The sequence below is a fragment of the Lepisosteus oculatus genome, chromosome 3, assembly GCF_040954835.1.
Source record: "Lepisosteus oculatus isolate fLepOcu1 chromosome 3, fLepOcu1.hap2, whole genome shotgun sequence".
Classification (NCBI taxonomy): domain Eukaryota; kingdom Metazoa; phylum Chordata; class Actinopteri; order Semionotiformes; family Lepisosteidae; genus Lepisosteus; species Lepisosteus oculatus.
In genome coordinates this window covers 74,932,452-74,952,125 of record NC_090698.1, presented here as the reverse complement: position 1 = coordinate 74,952,125, position 19,674 = coordinate 74,932,452, and the positions used below count along the sequence as shown (strand labels likewise).

At 47.9% G+C, this 19,674-nt stretch overlaps 2 protein-coding genes across 3 annotated transcripts in view; one reads left to right on the top strand and one right to left on the bottom strand.

The window, feature by feature from the left end:
* LOC107079089 (INSYN2B protein) overlaps positions 1-6,788 on the top strand; it is an 81,577-nt gene extending 74,789 nt beyond the window's left edge. The window contains exon 4 of the mRNA XM_015360851.2: positions 5,542-6,788. Within this exon, the coding sequence (XP_015216337.2) occupies positions 5,542-5,737 (196 nt within the window). The 3' untranslated portion in view covers positions 5,738-6,788. The remainder of the gene's footprint in view (positions 1-5,541) is intronic.
* LOC102698393 (dedicator of cytokinesis protein 2-like) overlaps positions 1-19,674 on the bottom strand; it is a 257,475-nt gene that overhangs the window by 157,272 nt on the left and 80,529 nt on the right. The gene's annotated exons all lie outside the window — the stretch shown is intronic.

Below are 19,674 nucleotides of genomic sequence, written 5' to 3'. Positions count from 1 at the left end.
GGGGAATCCTACTCCGCTGGGCCCCTGAGCAAGGCCCTTAACCCAAGCTGCTCCTGGGGCTGACCCTGCGCTCTGACCACAAGCATCTCTCTCTGTCTGTGTCTCTGTGTCTCATGGAGAGCAAGTTAGGGTATGTGCAAAGACGAATTCTTAATGCAATAAATTGTATATGGCCAATAAAGTGATCTTATCTTATCACCCTTCACCACTGTCCAGACCGCTGCTGTCTGAGAGAGTGGACACAACCCCCATCACCCTTCACCACTGTCAACACTGCTGTCTGAGAAAACGGACACAGACCCTGTCACCCTTCACCACGGTCCACACTGCTGCTGTCTGAGAGAGTGGACACAACCCCCATCACCCTTCACCACTGTCAACACTGCTGCTGTCTGAGAGAGTGGACACAACCCCCATCACCCTTCACCACTGTCCAGACCACTGCTGCTGTCTGAGAGAGTGGACACAACCCCCATCACCCTTCACCACTGTCAACACTGCTGCTGTCTGAGAGAGTGGACACAACCCCCATCACCCTTCACCACTGTCCAGACCACTGCTGCTGTCTGAGAGAGTGGACACAACCCCCATCACCCTTCACCACTGTCAACACTGCTGCTGTCTGAGAGAGTGGACACAACCCCCATCACCCTTCACCACTGTCCAGACCACTGCTGCTGTCTGAGAGAGTGGACACAACCCCAATCACCCTTTACCACTGTCCACACTGCTGCTGTCTGAGAGAGTGGACACAAGTGGACACAGGCCTGGCCGTGCTCTCAGAACGTTCTACGACGATGGGCTCAGAACTGCTTTTCCTCATGTGAGGCACCCATCGAGATGGATTTATCTATTTTTCATAACAGGCCAGCAGAAACTTTGCAGTTGAAGAGCTGTGTGATCTGGCTCAGCATGTGACCAGGGGCTAACTGTCCACACCCCCACAAGCTACACTTATCACACTCGGTTGGCTTGGAGGGGTATGCTGTCCTGAGAACAAACCTAGAATCCAACAAAGCTGAAGATGGAGCAGATGGCTTGTTACTAAGTTTAACACAGAGGACAAGGAATTTTAATGGCCGAAGAAATTTGTTGCACAACCTGCAGGTTCCACTGGGACAGTTTTAGCTGGAGCTGATGTGTTTGTCACTGTGTGTTGCCATGGGAACCTGATGTGTGCAGTTATTTTCCCCGATTCTGCATCTCGTCAGGGAGAGACTCCAGGGCTAGACTGATGCCAGGTCCTGACCTCCACATTCTCCTGGGCACTGTCGTTCATTTCAAAACCTTCAAAGCTTGAGAAGGCCATTCATCTCATCTGACCCATTTAGTTGTGAATTGATCCAAGGATCTCATCCAGCAGTTTCTTGAAAGAAATCAAGGTATCGGCTTGAAGCACATGGCTGTGCAGATTATTCCAGACATAAATAAGTGTCTCTGTTCCCAGGTTTAAATGCACTTCCATGTTCCCATGTGTGTCCTCTGGTTCATGTTTCACTGTTCTTTCTAAAAAACTCCAATAGGTTATCAGAGGAGTTTTAAACATTAGCATTCTGAAGAAGTCTAAAAGTTTTGAGGACGTCCACTGGGTTGACCAAGGATTTTAAATAGTTGGATCAGATCCCTTCATAGTCTTCTTGTTTAAGAATAAAAATGTTTTTTAGTCTTCCTGTATAGGACAGTCCCTTAAGATCCTGAATAAACATGGTTCTCTGGACTGATCCCAGCACAGCAGTGTGTTTTCTATAATGTGGTGCCCAACATTATTCACTACTGTACATTCTTCTTAGGTCTCACTGGTGAATTACACAATATCAACAGCCTTAGATTTAAATTATATGATTTTAACTGCATATCCTAGTATTTTGTTTGTCTTTTAATTGCTTTCACATATTGCCTAAAAGATATACAGTATGTAGGATGTAAGACGTAATAAGTAACATGTCAAAATAAATACCCAAATCTCTGTCATAACTAGCCCCATCTACCTCAGCATATCCCAGTTTGTTTTCACAGCTCACGTCTCAGCCCAGCTGCAGGGCCGCTTGCAAACTCTGATCTGTGGTGCCAGACTCCAGCACCCACCACCTCAGTGTCTCTGTCTGGGGATGCAGGAGCCCAGACCCTGCAGAGGGGCAGACCTGTTCAGGGGCGTGGTGCTAGGCGATATTGTTCGGGTGCCTGGCTTCCTTTCACCACTGGGGACCTGACTCTCTCAGTCCATTTTTCCAGTTTGTTTCTCCAACAGTCCGGGGATGATACAGCACCTCCAGGAACGCTGGTTTTGTCAGTTCCTCAATCTCTGGGTGCCTTCAGTTCCTCTCCAGTGTAAAACCCTTTTCTTTCACTGGACAATGCCCTCTCTTACACAACAGCCCAGTCAGGGACAGGCAACATAGACATCATCAGGACACAGTGTGCATCTGTGTGTGTCTGTGTGCATTTGTGCAAGACTGTGTGTGATAGTGTCCGAGTGTGTGTGTGACTGCGTGCATCCATGCGAAACTGTGAGTGACTGTGCCCATTTGTATGTGATTGTGTAAAGTACATCTGTGTGTGATTGTGTGCATCTGTGTGTGACTGCATGCAACAGTGTGCGACCGTGCGAGACTGTGCATGACAAAGGAAGGTACTTTGTAAAACAAAGCCATCTTCACACTCTCCATGTGTCATAAAATCAGAAATTGTTCTTCTATTCTTTTTTGCCTATAGAGGCAGGAGATGTCCCTAATGGTTCTCTCTATACAGGCAGCTGCAGGACACAGAGAGACGATCACAGCTGCGATCAAACAGTTCTGGGTTGTACTATTATCAGCTGTAATATGTTTCTGATCCAAGATTGAGCTTTTTAATTATTTTTACTCTACAGTAGAGAACGTTAACTCTCATATCTAGGTATTTTCTTTATCTCTAAAACCTTTACTATCATAAGGATTTTGTGTTTCAGCGTGATGTCCATATCTGCTGTATTTGATTAGCTAACATAAGGGCTGTCAGTACTTTCCTGCACATGTTTTTCTGTGTTATAGATAGATATAACATACTTTATAACAATATAACAATATTTTAGATATTCCATTAATCTAAAATGATTATTATTTAGAAACAAAATAAAACATCTAGGCATTAAAGTCCTTACAAGTCACTGAGTCAGGAGAGAGGGCACAGCAAGAGAGAGGGAGATACAGATTGAGATGTGCAGTAGCGGTCTCGAGAAACACATCATATCTGTCACTTTAATTAGACTGTCAGTTGAAATGTATGTTTGTGATAAAAAGAGAGCTGGCTGGATGTGGCTCCGCAGTGTGTGGATCAGTCAGCCTGACCTGCATTCTGTGCTGTTTTTCAAGAAATTTGTCAGCATGAGCTTTGCTAACTATTCTGTCACGAGTCAATATATTCCTGCGTGGTGAAGGGGGTGTCAGTACCGGGAACGCCATGTTCCTCAAACTGATTACACTACGCAAAGGACATCGTGTCCTGTTATCAACTTTCACAAGAACCAAGTCTCTCTGAGTGTCTCTCTTCCTCACAGCTGCTCCCTCAAAGCGACACATCGCAAACTTAATACAACAACACAGGAGAAATGTAAACTAATTAATATTTTATGTATTCAGTATAATCTACTTGGTGTTATTATTTTACGGAACAGAAGAAATATTAAAGTTAAGAATCCATGAAATCAGCTTGAGATAAAAAAATCAATTTTTAATTTCTGTGGAGAACACCTCCTCCAGTTCATAACTCGCCCTTAAATACTCATTCAGCTGTTTTCCAACTTATTGCACAAAATGATGAAAATTGCATTGACTTGGTCTCACACCTCAAAGACAAAGAATTCTTCCAGGATTCCACTTCCTGAGTGATTGAGCTACTGAACACACTGCAGCCCAACACACTGATACTGAGCTACTGAACACACTGCAGCCCAGCACATTAAGAGATATTGAGTGAGGGATGGAATCATGTTTGATCAGAGAATCTCGACAGCCACTGCATTCGGCTGCCTCCCTCACAACAGTCCCAACATTCCACTCAAGAACATTACTTAACTGGGAACTGACCCCTGTGGACCTCTAATTATATCACCCATGCTGAACACTCATTTCTTATCAGGAATCTCTGTTTTATTAACTAATTCTCAGCCCAAACTCTGTAATTATCTGTAACTGGACCATTAAATGTTTATGAGGAACTTTCTAAAAAGATTTCTTGGAATTCACATCACATCTCATCATGTGTTCTGTTAGTATGCTTCCGTGCTGTTACTTGTTCAAAGTACAGAATGATAGATGCTACCATGAGCTTACTATAGTATATCCAGCTCAATATAATTTTTGTCAGTACTCCAAATAAAACTCTAAACTGTTATTCATCTTTGGGAAAAGAGTTCATGTTTGTTAAATGAATTGAAGAAAAGTGATCTTATTGGAGGTGGTGATGATTTCTAGTTTTCCTGAGCTCTGTAATGCCTGGAGCTGAGTTCATGCTTCCCGGTGTCTGCCTGGCTGTCACTACAGATGAGAAATCTAGATTCTTCACCTTGGTCTCTCCAATTTCCCTTCAATATAAACAAAATTTCAAATGGTTTTCCTGCCGTGTATGGGCTCCTGACATTCAGTCTTTCCGACACATCTGAACAGTGGTGTCCTTTCCATTAACTTTTGCTTCAGTGCATTTCGAACAATGTTTGTGTTTCGTCACGCTAGCACATTAGCATAGACTTCACACAGGAAGCCCAGGCAAGCGGCTGAAGAGGAAAGCACTGTTTCTGTTGTACGACCTTTAATAGGTACATATGGAGGACTGGACTCCCTCAGAGCTCTGCTGGGAGAGGACAGCCGAGGAGGAGGAGGAAGAGTAGAGTAGAGCTCTCCTCACTCCTGCCTTGTTGAGCTTATCCCCGCCCAGGCAAAATAGCCGTGGGACACCTCAACAGTGCACCTACCAATCTGTGTGAGTTGTGTAATGTTCAAGTTTATGGGCCTTTTTGGTGAACAAAGTGCTACCAATTTGAGGTTGAAAAACCAGAGCCAGATGAAGGTCCCTCTGTTCACCTGCCCAAGTGCTGCCCAGCCACACAGGGGCAGTCCCCTAGCCCGTGTTCCTTCTCTGAGGAGTCCTAGCTTCTGTATTCACCATTCAGCTCTGCTCTGCAGGTAGCTGCAGTGTTTTCCTCAATAGCTCTGTCATGAGAGGAACTTCCCCGCCTAACTAGGGCACTGCGTGTCCAGCAACTGCATCAGCAAGTCATAAAAACAAAAAACTGCAGAGAAGAAAAACACTTTAACATCCAAGTCGCCTGCAGCCAGCCTGTACAGCAGGGATACAGGGGTCTCTCTCCCAGGCACCCACATTCAGACCACTGGAGACCTCTGTCTCAGAGCAGTGAGAACCATCAGGGTGTCTGGATAGCCCTTTGAGCCCGAGGAGCCCCTGAAAGGCACGACAGGACAGAAGCTTGTGTCCTGTGTGGCAGTGTGTCACTCCCTGTCCCTTCCAGTCCTGCCTCCCAGCACTAACTGTCTTTTCCCCTCACAGCGTGGAGCACGACTTCCGGCTGCAGGAGGGTCAGTTCACGCGGGCGTGGAGTATCGTCGGATCGGAATCGGGACACAGCTCACCCCAGACCAGCACTGCAGCACCCAGAAATCAGGACTCCCCGCTGTCCCGCCCCCTTGCCCCTGCCAAGCCTGAGCACAAGAAGGGGCGACGTAAGTGCTTCTGGTTCCTGTGAGCTGGACAATGGACAAGGAGATCACAAGCCTGTGCCACTGTGGACTGGGACTGAGGGGCTAGGGCTCAGTCCTCACCAGCCTGGAGTCACTGTGGACTGGGACTGAGGGGCTAGGCCTCTGTCCTTACCAGCCTGGAGTCACTGTGGACTGGGACTGAGGGGCTAGGGCACTCTCCTCACCAGCCTGGAGTCACTGTGGACTGGGACTGAGGGGCTAGGGCACTCTCCTCACCAGCCTGGAGTCACTGTGGACTGGGACTGAGGGGCTAGGGCACTCTCCTCACCAGCCTGGAGTCACTGTGGACTGGGACTGAGGGGCTAGGGCACTCTCCTCACCAGCCTGGAGTCACTGTGGACTGGGACTGAGGGGCTAGGGCACTCTCCTCACCAGCCTGGAGTCACTGTGGACTGGGACTGAGGGGCTAGGGCACTCTCCTCACCAGCCTGGAGTCACTGTGGACTGGGACTGAGGGGCTAGGGCACTCTCCTCACCAGCCTGGAGTCACTGTGGACTGGGACTGAGGGGCTAGGGCTCAGTCCTCACCAGCCTGGAGTCACTGTGGACTGGGACTGAGGGGCTAGGCCTCTGTTCTCGCAGGCCTGGAGTCACTGTGGACTGGGACTGAGGGGCTAGGCCTCTGTCCTTACCAGCCTGGAGTCACTGTGGACTGGGACTGAGGGGCTAGGCCTCTGTTCTCGCAGGCCTGGAGTCACTGTGGACTGGGACTGAGGGGCTAGGGCTCAGTCCTCACCAGCCTGGAGTCACTGTGGACTGGGACTGAGGGGCTAGGCCTCTGTTCTCGCAGGCCTGGAGTCAATGTGGACTGAAGGGCTAGGGGCTAGGCCTCTGTACATTGGGCTGCGTTTCATCACCATGGAGACATGAGGGTTAGGTGAACACCAGCTTTTATATTTTTTAAAATGGAATTATTATAAACTTTGAAAATAAAAAAAATGCTTAAAATCGTAATTACAACAAAATTGTACATAATAGAGAATTCTACAATTTGTGAATGCTATATTTCAGAAACAACTAAATAAAACGGTCTACAATGTATTTTACTACACAATCTCTGTGCGCTACTGTTTTTCTCCTCAGTGTGTTGTGTATGATGGCTGTTGCTGTGTCTCTGTGGAGTGTCTGTGCTTGAGCCAGAGTAGCACTCAGAGGAGCTTAAGTCAACCCCAATTTCTGCACAGGGCTGAAAAGAGAAACTGGATCGAAGTTAAGTGAGGTTTTGGAATCAAAGAGCTGTTTTCCGCATGGCATCTTCTGACAGTATCCTCGCTGCCGTAGGGAAGCTTCGCTCACAGACTGCAAGAGCTGCATTCAGTCCAGCTCTGCCCCAAAGCCGGGCACAGGGAAGCTGCTGTACTGTCAACCCTGGCCCCCCGCGCAGTGCACAAGCACCTTTGTTTGTTGTGTGCTGGAAACGGCACCGCAATGTGTCCACACTGGGCTCTGAACACCACAGCTCTGTCCTTCAGCGACACAGGACAAGCCATCTGCACAGAGGACACCACTGGGCCCAGCCTGCTTGTCAGGGCCGTGACACTTGACATGCGAATACTTCAGCGAGATGAAAGGAAGTTCAAAAAGCCAATCTGAAGATACTGTGAGAGGCAGTCAGAGGCCACTCAATACTGTATAAAAGATCTATTAAATATGTACAGTAGATTCCCATCAGGAGTTCACACAGGGGCTGGAGTAAAAGGGGCACATCCATCGCTAGTGAGCTCATTAATCAATTACACAGTTTACACCTCCACAGCTAGTGTGTTCATTAGTTAATTAGTAAATTCTATACCTCTACAGCCAGTGTTCATTAGTTTATTACAGAGTTTAAACCTTCACAGCTAGTGTGTTCATTAATCTCCTTTACAAGCTAATTGCACATGAAAGGACACAAACCATCTACAGGATTATGGGCTACAAAACCAAGACTGAAATACTCAGCACCCAGGTTTTCAGTGGTGAAGCAGCTCTCCGTCATTCGGGGTGGGGATCTCCTCGAGCTCTTGCTGCTGAGACGCCATCTGGTCTTTCGGGACAGAAGGGGGCTCTCTCAGGGATGGGGTGATTCTAGCAATTGGTGGAGAATCTTGAGGGTCCTAAAGAAAACTCTTAGGCAAGAGGGTAAAATTGGCAGAGCAGTAAAAGTTCAGCCGCCATCGATTACTCTGGGGAGCCTTAGGTGTGGCATCAGCGCATGGAGACCTGCTGCAGGGCAGAGTGGGCAGCTCTGAGAGCCTTAGCTGTCAGCAAGGAGGAACACGAAAGTGGAACGTCCAAGATTAGCCGTACACTCCCGGGATACTGTGTAAGCGTTCCCTAGAGCCAAGCTACTCGGTCACAGGACATTCCACATGTGCTGACAGTGCTGGTTCGCCCCCTAGTGTCTTTACTGAGAATGTCACCTTCAAATGAGGTAATTTGGTATTCCCAGAGTCTCCTCGCTCAGTGGAGTGGTTCCAGTTGGCTCTCCCTGTAGTCTCCTTGTACATCTCTGGCGAGGATGGCACAGTCTGCAGCTGTACAACAAGAAAGCATTAACATCCAAGAGGAATGTTTCAAATTACAGAACGATTGCTCACTCGCTTATGGTGAAAGAGCCAGCACCGTTCACCAGCCCATCCAGAGGATAATAGGAGGGGTCTCTCGGAAATAGGAGGACCCAAACCCATTAAACACCTTTTCCCCAGGGTTTAAAGAAGGACAAGGTACACTGGCGTTTACATGCTGGACCAAATACAGAACCATATGGGCCAGTTGGTTCATTTTTATGACGTTTGTAACAGTTCTCATGCTCTTACCTGTGGACAGCTCTGTACAAACGAGCGAGGCTGCACTGAAGAACAGTGGACTGTTCAGAAAGCATGGACCGTCGTCAAGAGATCGCAGGCTGAAGGAATGAAAAGCTGCCGCTGGCATCCCCACCCTACAATCGGATCACGGCGCTCGAGGAGATGCGCGAATCTGTTCCCTGTCCAGCACACGGAGCCGCAGTCCTTGACCGCAAGGACTTATTTTCCGAACGAGCCCTGAGAGACGCTGGGGTGGATTTACTGAGCTCGGATTGAAGTCGCCGAAGACGGACAAGAAGCCAGATTTCTCTGTGCCAAGAGGGGACACCCCTCGGTCTCTGGGACACACAGAAGCTTTGGGAGCTGTCCTCCCGGGATGCAGAGTATCCCACATTACGGTAGGGCAGGGAAAGCCATGTTTGGACTGGAGGGGGTTTGTCAGCAGCGCGTCGTAGGCGAGAGTGTTTAAGTGCGGGATGCAGCAGGAAGGGCCACTGAGGCTCTCGGGGCTGCAGGAGGCCTTCAGGGTATTGTGTGCTCGGACAGCAAACTGGATAATGGATAAAAAAGGCCAAGGTGTTTAAGAAAACACATAGTTTTCAACTTAGAGGCAATAAGAGAGGCAAGCAGCATGTTAATGTACAGTTAAAGGTGCAGAATGAAAAGCACTGATGGACAAGCGTCTCCAGGGGGCTGCTGCAGCTCTTGGGCAGCAGACAGCGCTGCGGGCCCTCACAGTCCTGGGGCTGAAGGTGTGTGCTGAGCACTTACACACTTTTCCTCATGTAGCATTTCTACATCGCTGGAGTACAGCAGAGAGCTTCTGGATCTAACCTCTGACTTTCGTGGTAACATGGGCTCACAGTAACCTATGAACCTTCCCGACAGCACTTGTCTGCGGTTGGAAAGTTTGGCTGAATGACAATAGACTGATTAGATTATAAGCTGTTACTCAAGGAGATACTGTAGTGGGATCTAATCACAGCTCAACATATTTCAGACTGGTAAATAAAAGACAATCAAGCAGAATTCACTTCTGTATAATCAAAACACAATTGTTTTTTGTGTGACAGTTTGACAGCTCAGGGCTTCAGGGTTTTATTTCAGCCCCCCTGCCCCTCATGCCTCGCGAGAACGTTTAACAAACAGAGACACGCGGCGTGCAGCTGCCCCCAGGCCGGAAGCGATGGCTTGGAGGGTTGGGGGACAAAGCAGGGTTCTGTCCTGAGACGGAGGACAACGACATGCTGTCGTTATTTTGTTTTCTGTCAAGTCTTCAGATTTCCTCTGAAGTCCTCCCAAGTTACAAAGGCTGACAGCTGGCCTGATACTTACAGCATGCCTGACCTGCACTTCCCACACACAGAGTACTTCACGTACAGTACAGTGCTATGGGGGGCTCCGGAAGAACGTCACTGGCCTTGGAGAGGACAAACCCCTCTAACCCTCTAAAGACCCCCGAGGATACGGTGGGACAATGATCTCCAGTCCCAGCCAGAGCTATGTGTGGGGCAGCTGTGAAGACAGACGCCCAGTGCTGTGACAGAAAAGAGGAACTGCACAAATGATCCAGAAAGACAACAGCAGAGCACCTGGAGATACTGTAGTACCGCTCTTGTTTATGGCTTCCCGAGGACACAGCTTAAAAATAATCACAGTTTCCTTGGACAGAGCAGCAGTGAAGAAACGGGCAGAGCTGTGTGCTCTGGGCCAGGGGCAGCCTAGAGCCTCACATGCTCACAGTAAGGGTAGGAGCACAACGTGAGGCTTTAATTTACAGGCCCGGCAGAGACAATATCTCAGCCGCAGGCACTCTGAGGAGAGCGAGGCTCATTTACAGAGAGAGAAATTGCCTGCGTCAGCACAGGCATGAAGAGGAAACAGCAAGAAAGCACTTACTGTGAGAATGTCCTGAGAGAACAAAAAGCATAACTACACTCTAAAGCATTGTAAGGCAAGGCATACAAAAAGAAAAAAGAACAATACAGTCTGTTGTGTCTGGCAGGACAATATTAAGCAGTAACTCAGAACAGAAGTTAACAGAGTTCTAGGGACTGTTAACACAAGAATCCTCATGGACAGCACGTGTGTCAAAGTTGTGCACAAAAACACACCGCTGAGCTGCAGGAGTGAGCCAGACACACCCCCAGTGGACACACTGACATCAGGAACAGATGAGACCAGCCTGGCTGGTGACCATCTTGTGAAATAACACAGTGAACACTGCATGTGGAGTTTACAGCCATGGAGGAGCAGACTGTCCTTCTCTTACAGCAGTGGTAAACAGCAGTATGTTGATGTCTTGGCATCAAGATGTGGCCAAGTGCCCCTTGCACTCAGGCTATTTACCCTCAAAAAAGGTTTAATGTTTATAAAGATTATACAGTATGTATTTTCCCATTGGCAAATATTAAGCAAGAATACAGTACACTGCATCTTCCAGCCTGCAGTTTGGACTCTTGTCTTGTCCAGGTGGCAGATCCCTGGGCTCACAAAGCACACCAGCACACTCATCACCAGCCTTACGTTCTCCCAGAACTGCTCCGTACATCCCCAAGGACAGCTGGGATCTAAAACCTTCACTTTGCCATGAAAGGTCTGATTCCCAATCTCTCTGCCTGCTGTTGTGGGTCAGGTGTTAATGCACGCTCCAATGCACAGCACAGCAGCACTGAAATAGCTGATGGTTCTCAACAGCAAATAGAAGAGATGCTCACATGGCAAAGGCCTCCAGCAGCACACTGCAGAGAGCTGCCCCTGTCCCAAGGTTTCACTCTCTTTACAAAACATCACGTCTGCAGGCCCCTTCGCTGAGGTGAGGGCGAGTGTCAAGCAGACGAGGGACAGCAGGCCCTGTGCCTCCTCAGGGGGGCTGGCCCAGGCCTGGCTCGAGCAGCGGACATGGTGAGCATGTGGAAGAGCCCCACCGCCCCCCGCACAAGACGCTCCCTGTCAGACCCTGCAGGCGGACATGAACCTGCCAGCCCTGCGCCTTTTCTCCATCTGGATCTGCTGAGGACGTCCTTCTCTGAGATCTGCATCCCTCCCCTCCCTGCAGCATCAGGTTCACCTCTCCTGCTGCACAGCAGATGGATCTCAGCTCCTTTCATCTGCTTTCCATGTACAGTACTGCACTTCTGCAGACTGACGCGTGAGGTAGATTAATACTCTGGAGGCCAGTGGGAAAATCATTTGCACATCGTTGACCCACTTGCTTCCCTCTCCCTACATCGTCAGCAGTGCTGTCAGGAGTTTATCACATCGAGTGCGTGTAAACTTAATGTCCAATATGTTTTAGATATTGTAACGCTTACGGCCGACAAGCACTGTGTGTAAGAGCCGGCGTACCAGAGCGGGTGACGTCACCGCCCTTCCCTGTGATAGCAGGACCACAGCTACTGGGCTGTAGAGAGATCTCTCTTTAGCTCACGGGGCTAGGTCGCTGCAGAGAGACGCGGAAGTCCCGGTTTCAAGCCTCCAGTCGGGATGGGGCCGACCAGATGCGGCAAGGGCGCCCGCCTGAGCCCCCGTTGCGTTACAATATGTTTGCCTGGCCAGACTGGCCTGCTATTGACTGCCAACACTTCCAAATCTTGAGCATTTGATACTAAAAGCTGAAAGAGAATCTATTTCCAATAACATTCACAACGTAGAGCCCACCCAGGTTGAGGGAAGAGTTAACAAACCACTCCGCACCACCAGAGTATCAAAGATCTTTTATGAATTCCCCAGACTATTTACTCATACCATATATTGATTTAAGATGTGCTTGGTTGCAATCGAGTATTATGTTGTGTTCGGTTTGGTGTGGAGATGAATTTGAATTGCAGTGCATTCAGAGCGACGTGTGCTTTTGTTACTGTTCCAGTGACTGCAGTATTAATGAGAGATGTGTGCGAGTGGGTGACAAGAGCCTGGATTCCTCGTCTTAAATATTTTAACTTTTATAGCGGATAAACCTGCCTGGGACAATTGTTTATCTGCTCAGCATCTGGTAAGCCCTCTTGTTTTAATAAAGAAAAGTTTGATGCAGATAAAAGAACCTATCAGTTCGGGTGTAAATGATTAATGAGGCTCTCTCTTTCAGAAGTCAGATAATTCAGGCTATTTCCCCAGCCTGCCCATACAAGCATCTCAGACAGCCAGCAGCCTTTTCCAACACCTCCCAAATAATCACTCAGGGACCAGCTGAAAAATAATGAAATCCTGTTTCATTATTCAGCACTTTTCCAAAACGATGCTGCTTTAATAAAATATATTTTTTTAATCTTTTATCAAAGCTCAGTGACCAGAAAATGACCCACAGATGACATCAGCAGCGGCACAGCTCTGCCCCACACACTCCCCTCTCAGACAGCGCAAAGCATCATGGGACCAGCTCTGCCCCATACACTCCCCTCTCAGACAGCGCAAAGCATCATGGGACCAGCTCTGCCCCACACACTCCCCTCTCAGACAGCGCAAAGCATCATGGGACCAGCTCTGCCCCACACACTCCCCTCTCAGACAGTGCAAAGCAGTCAGTGAGACAATCCAAAGCATCATGGGATCTGCCATGGCCTGCCACTATTCCCTGAGACAGCACAGCATCATGGGACCAGCTCTGCTCTACACACTCTGCTCTGCAAAAGCGTAAGGCATCATGGGACCTGCCATGGCCTGCCACTATCCTCTGAGACAGCACAAAGCATCATGGGATCAGCCCTGGAGGCACATAGAGGTTAATGCAACTGGGGAAACCATTTCCATATAAAGGCTATTCCACAAAAACCAACAGACAACTAAAAAATACAATTCATTTTTACCACACACTGAATTTACTATTTAATTAACTTCTCTTTACCAGTGAAAGCAAGACTTTCCCACCTTCTGCGGCTAGGGTGCCTCCTTTTGGCACCCAAAGTTTGCTGTGCAATTGATTTGACAATCTGGATTTGACCACCATCTGGACAGCAGGGCTGGGTCGCCTGTTGCACACAGAGAAGCAGGTGCGGTCAACCTAGTTTACCCCCCGTGGAATAAAAAAACTTGTAGTCTGTCTCTTGTGTTCAGATCTTTGCTGGACAGCCTATTCTAAATCTTTGTGAAAGACTGGGATTACCTTTGCACCTCTGATTTACACCTACTAACAGGAGTCACAGCAACCACTAACATGCTCTAAAGACAGCTGAGGGCAGCAGTTAACACAGCACAACCTCTCTGTCTCCTACAGTACACTGCAGACCAAATGCACAATCAGCTGAAATGATTCATTTATAAAAACTACATAAAGACTTTTCTTCAGATCCATGTTCAAAACAAAAACTATTTGCTCAATACCAGACGAATCACCTTTCTGGATTAGAGACAGAGGGCTCAGCTCAGAGCGTTGTGTGAGCTCGATGGTATTAATCCTAAATAACATAACATAACATCACTTTATTAGCCCTATACAATTTCTTGCATTAGGAATTCATCTTTTCACAGACCCCAGCTTGCTCTCCATGAGAAACACAGACAGGGAGAGAAGCTGGGGGTCAGAGCACAGGGTCAGACATTGTACAGCGCCCCTGGAGCAGTTGGGGTTAAGGGCCTTGCTCAGGGGCCCAACAGAGTAGGATTCCTCTGCCAGCTGTGGGATTTGAACAAGCAACCTTCCAGCCACAGGCGCAGATCCTGAGCCACAGAGCTTTGCCCTCAAATCAATAACACTATTCAACATCTATGAGCTGTGTGCATTGAAAAAGACAAGACAGCTCTACCAGAGCAAACTCCCTCCCTGCACACTCCCAGTTTGTGCTCCATGAAGTGTGTTCTCCAGCAAACACTGGGCTTATTGGAACATGGTGCATTGACGCAGGGAGATCAGGGATCAGCTTTTTTTTTTCCCCAAACTCAGCACGTGCATTTTCATGTGAAAAATTGATTTTGTGCAGAACTTAGAATTCCAAATTCCCCCCTCCAGTTCTGAACTGTCTGCAGCAGCAGTCATGCAGTGAAATTCATCTCAGAACCCCAGGCCTCATTACAACCAGTCCACAGGACCAGCACAGTGACGTGGTTAAAGTGGGAAAGGGTGAGGAAACAATTTTGGACGATCTGAAAAAGTGACATGAAGCATCATGGGACCAGCTCTGCCCCACACGCCGCTGCTGATTCCCTACATGAAGCTTGTTCTGTGGGTCAGTCTCTGACCAGGTCAGAAGCCATTAGCTCCTGAATGAGACCCAAGCCCTGATTAACGGATCCGGGTGTTTCCCACACAGCGATTGGCTGATCCCAATGTTGCCACACAGCCATTGGCTGATCCTGGTCTTGCCCACTCAGTTATTGGCAGAAGTCAATCCGATGTATTTTCTAGTTGAGAGATTAAGTTATATAACTGGGCACTGTATTCTATTGTATTCTATTCTTGTGTGTCCCTGGAGCAGCAGCTGGTAGACAGTGAGCGGGTCCACATGGTGACACTGTGAGACACCGCAGGATCTGCGTGGTCACCACATGGGCAACACTGATAGCAAGCCACACCATAGCCATGGGCTACAGTGCCCCCACAGTATCTTTAAGAGGAAAGCAGTAACTGCTGTACTCGGACCTGGCGGGCCTACCAAGCAGCACCACTCAGCACTGAAGTGTCCTGCAAGCTGTTTTTAAAACCCCATTTCACAACTGTAAAACTGCACCAAAGTCACACTTCAGTGCTGTAGATTGACAGAGGAAAAAGGACTGAAAAAGTTTGCAGAGGAACTGACTGGTGTTGAAAAGTTCTCTCTTAAGTGCTGCATCTTTCTTAAGTGAAACTATTGTACTGCATGAAGGAGTAAAAATCAAATAATATTTTATTCATTAGAATATAAAAGCCCAGAGATTTCCAGCAGCACTGATGAAATGCAATCCCATTGACACCCGCACAGGTTCTAATTGAGCTGCGGCTGAGCCTGACGTGAGAAGAGTGTAAAGAGAAAGCAATACAGAGATAGAAGGAGACAAGGAGGGAGAGGAGGAACAGTGAGAGAGGGAGAGGAGAGGAGGAGACAGTGAGAGAGAGAGGGAGAGGAGGGGACAGTGAGAGATGAGACACTGGGAGAGGGAGAGGAGAGGAGGAGACAGTGAGAGAGAGGGAGAGAGGAGGGGACAGTGAGAGATGAGAGTGGGAGAGGGAGAGGAGAGGAGGAGATAGTGAGAGAGAGGGGGAGAGGAGGGGACAGTGAGAGATGAGTTAATGAGAGGTGGGGACAATGAGAGAGGGAGAAGAGAGTCGAGAGATGGAGACAGGAGGAGGGGATTGAGAGGGAGAGAGAGTTTACAGTTTGGCCAGAGGCCTGGTACAGAGGTACAGCACAGGGTGAAGTGAAAAGAGCTTTTGGAGCAGCTCATCAGTTCGCTGGTACCAGGATCACTAGAGACAGCAGCTCTGTGTGTGATCCAGCCACAGCGAATCCAGGCTGCGAAGAGTTCTCTCTGACAGGTTTCGTAATCTTCATCTCTGCGTTGCAGCCAAATTGCTTTATAATTAGGTTTTAATGGCAGCTGTTTCAAATAGCAATAAAGGACTGCACTGGAGTGTCAGGGGCTGAGGAAAGCACCAGCAAACTGTTTATATCAATAATCCCCTGGCATACAGGTGCCATATCCTCCCAGTGTTATTAAGATCTGACTCAGTATTTAAAACAGGATGCTCTGAATTTCACAGGAACAAGCAGAGACAGCTTCTGGCTCCAGGGTCACCGCTGGGTGCCAGAATGAAGGGATAGATTAGTGTGCATCCTATGTGACCACCCGCCTATGGGCTGGATTAGAAGGACAGAGTCCCAGAGCTTTGAAGCCCCAGAGCCAGGCAGACAGTTTAAATCACAGCAGCCCTGTGCAGGATAATTACTCAGTGAATAGACATACTGCCATGTGCTGCAGTAAAGCAGTAATAACACTGTAATAATAGCAAAGTGCTCCAGTAATAACAGTAATAACAGCAGAATGTTTCTGGAATGAGAGTAATAAAAGCGCAGTGCCCCAGTAATAATAAAGTACTCCAGCAATTACGTTCTTCAGTAATAACAAAGCACTTTAGGAATAAATCTGTGAGGAAGCACCTGGATTATTCTGGAATATGGTGACGATGATGATGATGGTGAAGGTGACAGCGAAGGTGATGGTGATAGTGAAAGTAATGTTGGTAGTGACAGTGATAGTGATGGTGATGGCGATGGTGACAGTGTTGCTGACAGTGACAGTGATGTTGATGTTGACATTGATGGTAATGTGATGGTGATGGTGACGGAGACAGAGACAGTGACAGTAACAGTCACGGTCATGGTGGCAGTGACAGTAATAGTGATGGTGACAGTGCAATGATCATGATAGCTATGGTGATGGTGTTGGTGATGGTGATAGTTACAGTGACAGTCACAGTGATGGTGATATTGACAGTGAGAGTGAGTGACAGTGATGTGATCATGATAGTGATGGTGTTTGACAGTGATAGTTACAGTGATAGTGATGAAGACAGTGATTGTTACAGTGACGGTGACAGTGTTATTGATAGTGACAGTGACAGTGATGGGGTTGGGGATGGAGACAGTGATCGTTACAGTGACGGTGAAAGTGTTGGTGAAAGTGACAGTGATCATGATAGTGATGGTGATGGTGAAAGTGTTGGTAAAAGTGACAGTGATCATGATAGTGATGGTGTTGGTGACAGTGACAGTGTTGGTGACAGTGATGGTGACGGTGACGGTGACAGGGCCCAGTCTAAAGCACAGCTCCAGGACAGAAACAGGAACAATCCCAGGGTTTTGTAGGCATTGCAGCTTATCTTTCAGTAAGGATCACATCATAAAGCACAGTCAAATTAATCACCAAAACCTGATTAAACTGATCAGGACCTAAAGAAACAAGTAAAATTCATTTTCAAGCTTCTCTGCCAACTTTGGAGAACTAATAGAGGAGGAATGAGATTAAGAAACACTGTGAAAAGACAATTTCAGAAAACAAATGTACTACGGTGGCAACTTATTTTCTCTGCAAGTGACATGGCAATTCTCCAGGTCCTCCCTGGCACCTGACTGCACGCCTTCAGCCAAGAGCCAGGAGCGTCAGGAGAGATCGCCTCTCAGGACTCCCATAGTGTGGGGCTGGTCAGCCCAGAGGCTCGGCAGTCAAACCCAACCAAAGAGCAGCTGCACACTGTCTCTGAACTCTTTGTCCAGAGGGCAAACCAGCCATGCCGCTGAAACCGAACCCTGCTTCTGTCAAGAAGCAGCTGCATGAGAGCCTCAGATCAGTTACCTGCTCACTACCAAACGGGTCAGATTGCCAGATGGTTTTTAGTCAAACTAGAAGCAGCAGACCTAGTGCGACAAAAAATGCTTTCGGAACTGACTCTTCCTCTCTGTCTCTTTCCCTGTCCATCACTGTCCAGAGAGGAGCATCTCTCTCACTGTCTCTTCCCCAGCTACAGCAGAGCAATGCCTTGAGCCCCCAGGTGGCCTTGATGCTGGAACCTGGGCCCTGAGGACCCCCGCAGCCACCCTGCCCTCCCTCAGCGTGGACCCGTCACCCAGGTGACACAAGGGCATGGCAAAGAGTTGAAATGAGAGGAGGCCGTTCAGCAGCTAAGGACGCCCACAATCGCATCCCACCACTCGCCCAGGTCTGTGGGACTCCCCGCACGAACACAGGCTGCCTCTTAGGCAAAACAGGCAAAACATGACATGACAGGTGAAGGAGAGGAGCCCATTCAGCACAACTCCAGGATTCGCTTACCCTCAGATAACTCCTGCAGCCTCAGCCAAGCCTGCCATAAATGATCCCAAAGAACAACAGCACAGCTGCACTGAAAATTATTACATATAAATGTTTGTGTGCAAAAAATTGAAAAGACAGAACAGACGTGAACAAGGACAATGGGCATGACATACGCAGGGGCCTTGCAACTCGATGCCTTGATGAGAGTTTCACAATGCTGAGCAAATCCATTGTCTCCATCATTACAGCAGAGGGAGAAGTTTGTATTTGTTTGATATTCTGACAGAATGAGCTGCAATTCAGTGACATACTGTGCACAGCTTAGAGGATTATTCTTACTGTATCTGTACATGTTATAGAAGAATTCTTTATCATTCCCAGCTTTCTGCCTCTTTCATTTCCAAAACCTTCAGTTTCCTGTGGCAAGAAGAAATGAACAGAGAGAGAGGTACAGCCAGAGGTGAGAGAACTGGTCCTGTCAGGTCAGCCGTCTGCTGGAGAGAGATCAGGCAGGCTGGCCAGGGGTCAGAGGAGTCTGGAGGAGTTCAGCTTCCATTTCCTCACAATAATTGTAGGTTTAAAGTTTCAGCCTCAAATATACGGCCAGAAAATATCCAGAGTTCATTTCAATTTTCTAAATGAAAAGCTAGAAAAATGTACAGAGACAGTTTTGTCAGAAAAACTCTGACCTAAACTTCAATATTTCCTCTGTCACCTTTTATTCAGATCAGAATTACAGGGGCGAGTGTGAGCCCAGAGCAGCTCACGTGCAACAACTAAACAAGCACACCAACTTCTTTCACAAAGTCATCCTCTCCATAAAGAGCCTCACGACTCTCGAAATGTAACAAAATTAAATGGCAAGGTACTTATAAATGTTTTAACACCCTACACTTTAATATCCTGCAGTTTAAAATATGCTATTGTATGTGTGAAGAATATATTAAGATACATTTCTTTTTGTATGGGGGTGAGGGCATATCTACAGTATAGCCGGTCCACACCAGTGCATCCACCAGCTCCTAGATCCCAGGCTCTGACCTGTTATTACCCAAGAGCCAGCCTTTCCTCTCTCCTTGTAGCAAACCAAATGAGTTAGACCTGTAACAAGAAGACATCCAAGATCGCAGTATTAAACCTCTCTCTGAATTCCCACACAGACCAGATTCTGTTTTCAGACACCAGCACCAACAATTCATCCTGGATTCTCTATACAGACACCAGCAATTTCAATTTGACCAGGATCTGTAGGAGAGAGGCTATACTGACTGACACAGTGCTGAGTGTCTGTCTGAGTGCAGGGGGGTCTGGCACAGTGCTTCACACTCTATGTCCATCGAGAAGCTCCAATGAGCGATATAGAGACAGACGTTATCGGTTACTGGTACAGGACACTGGGCCTCCTTGCT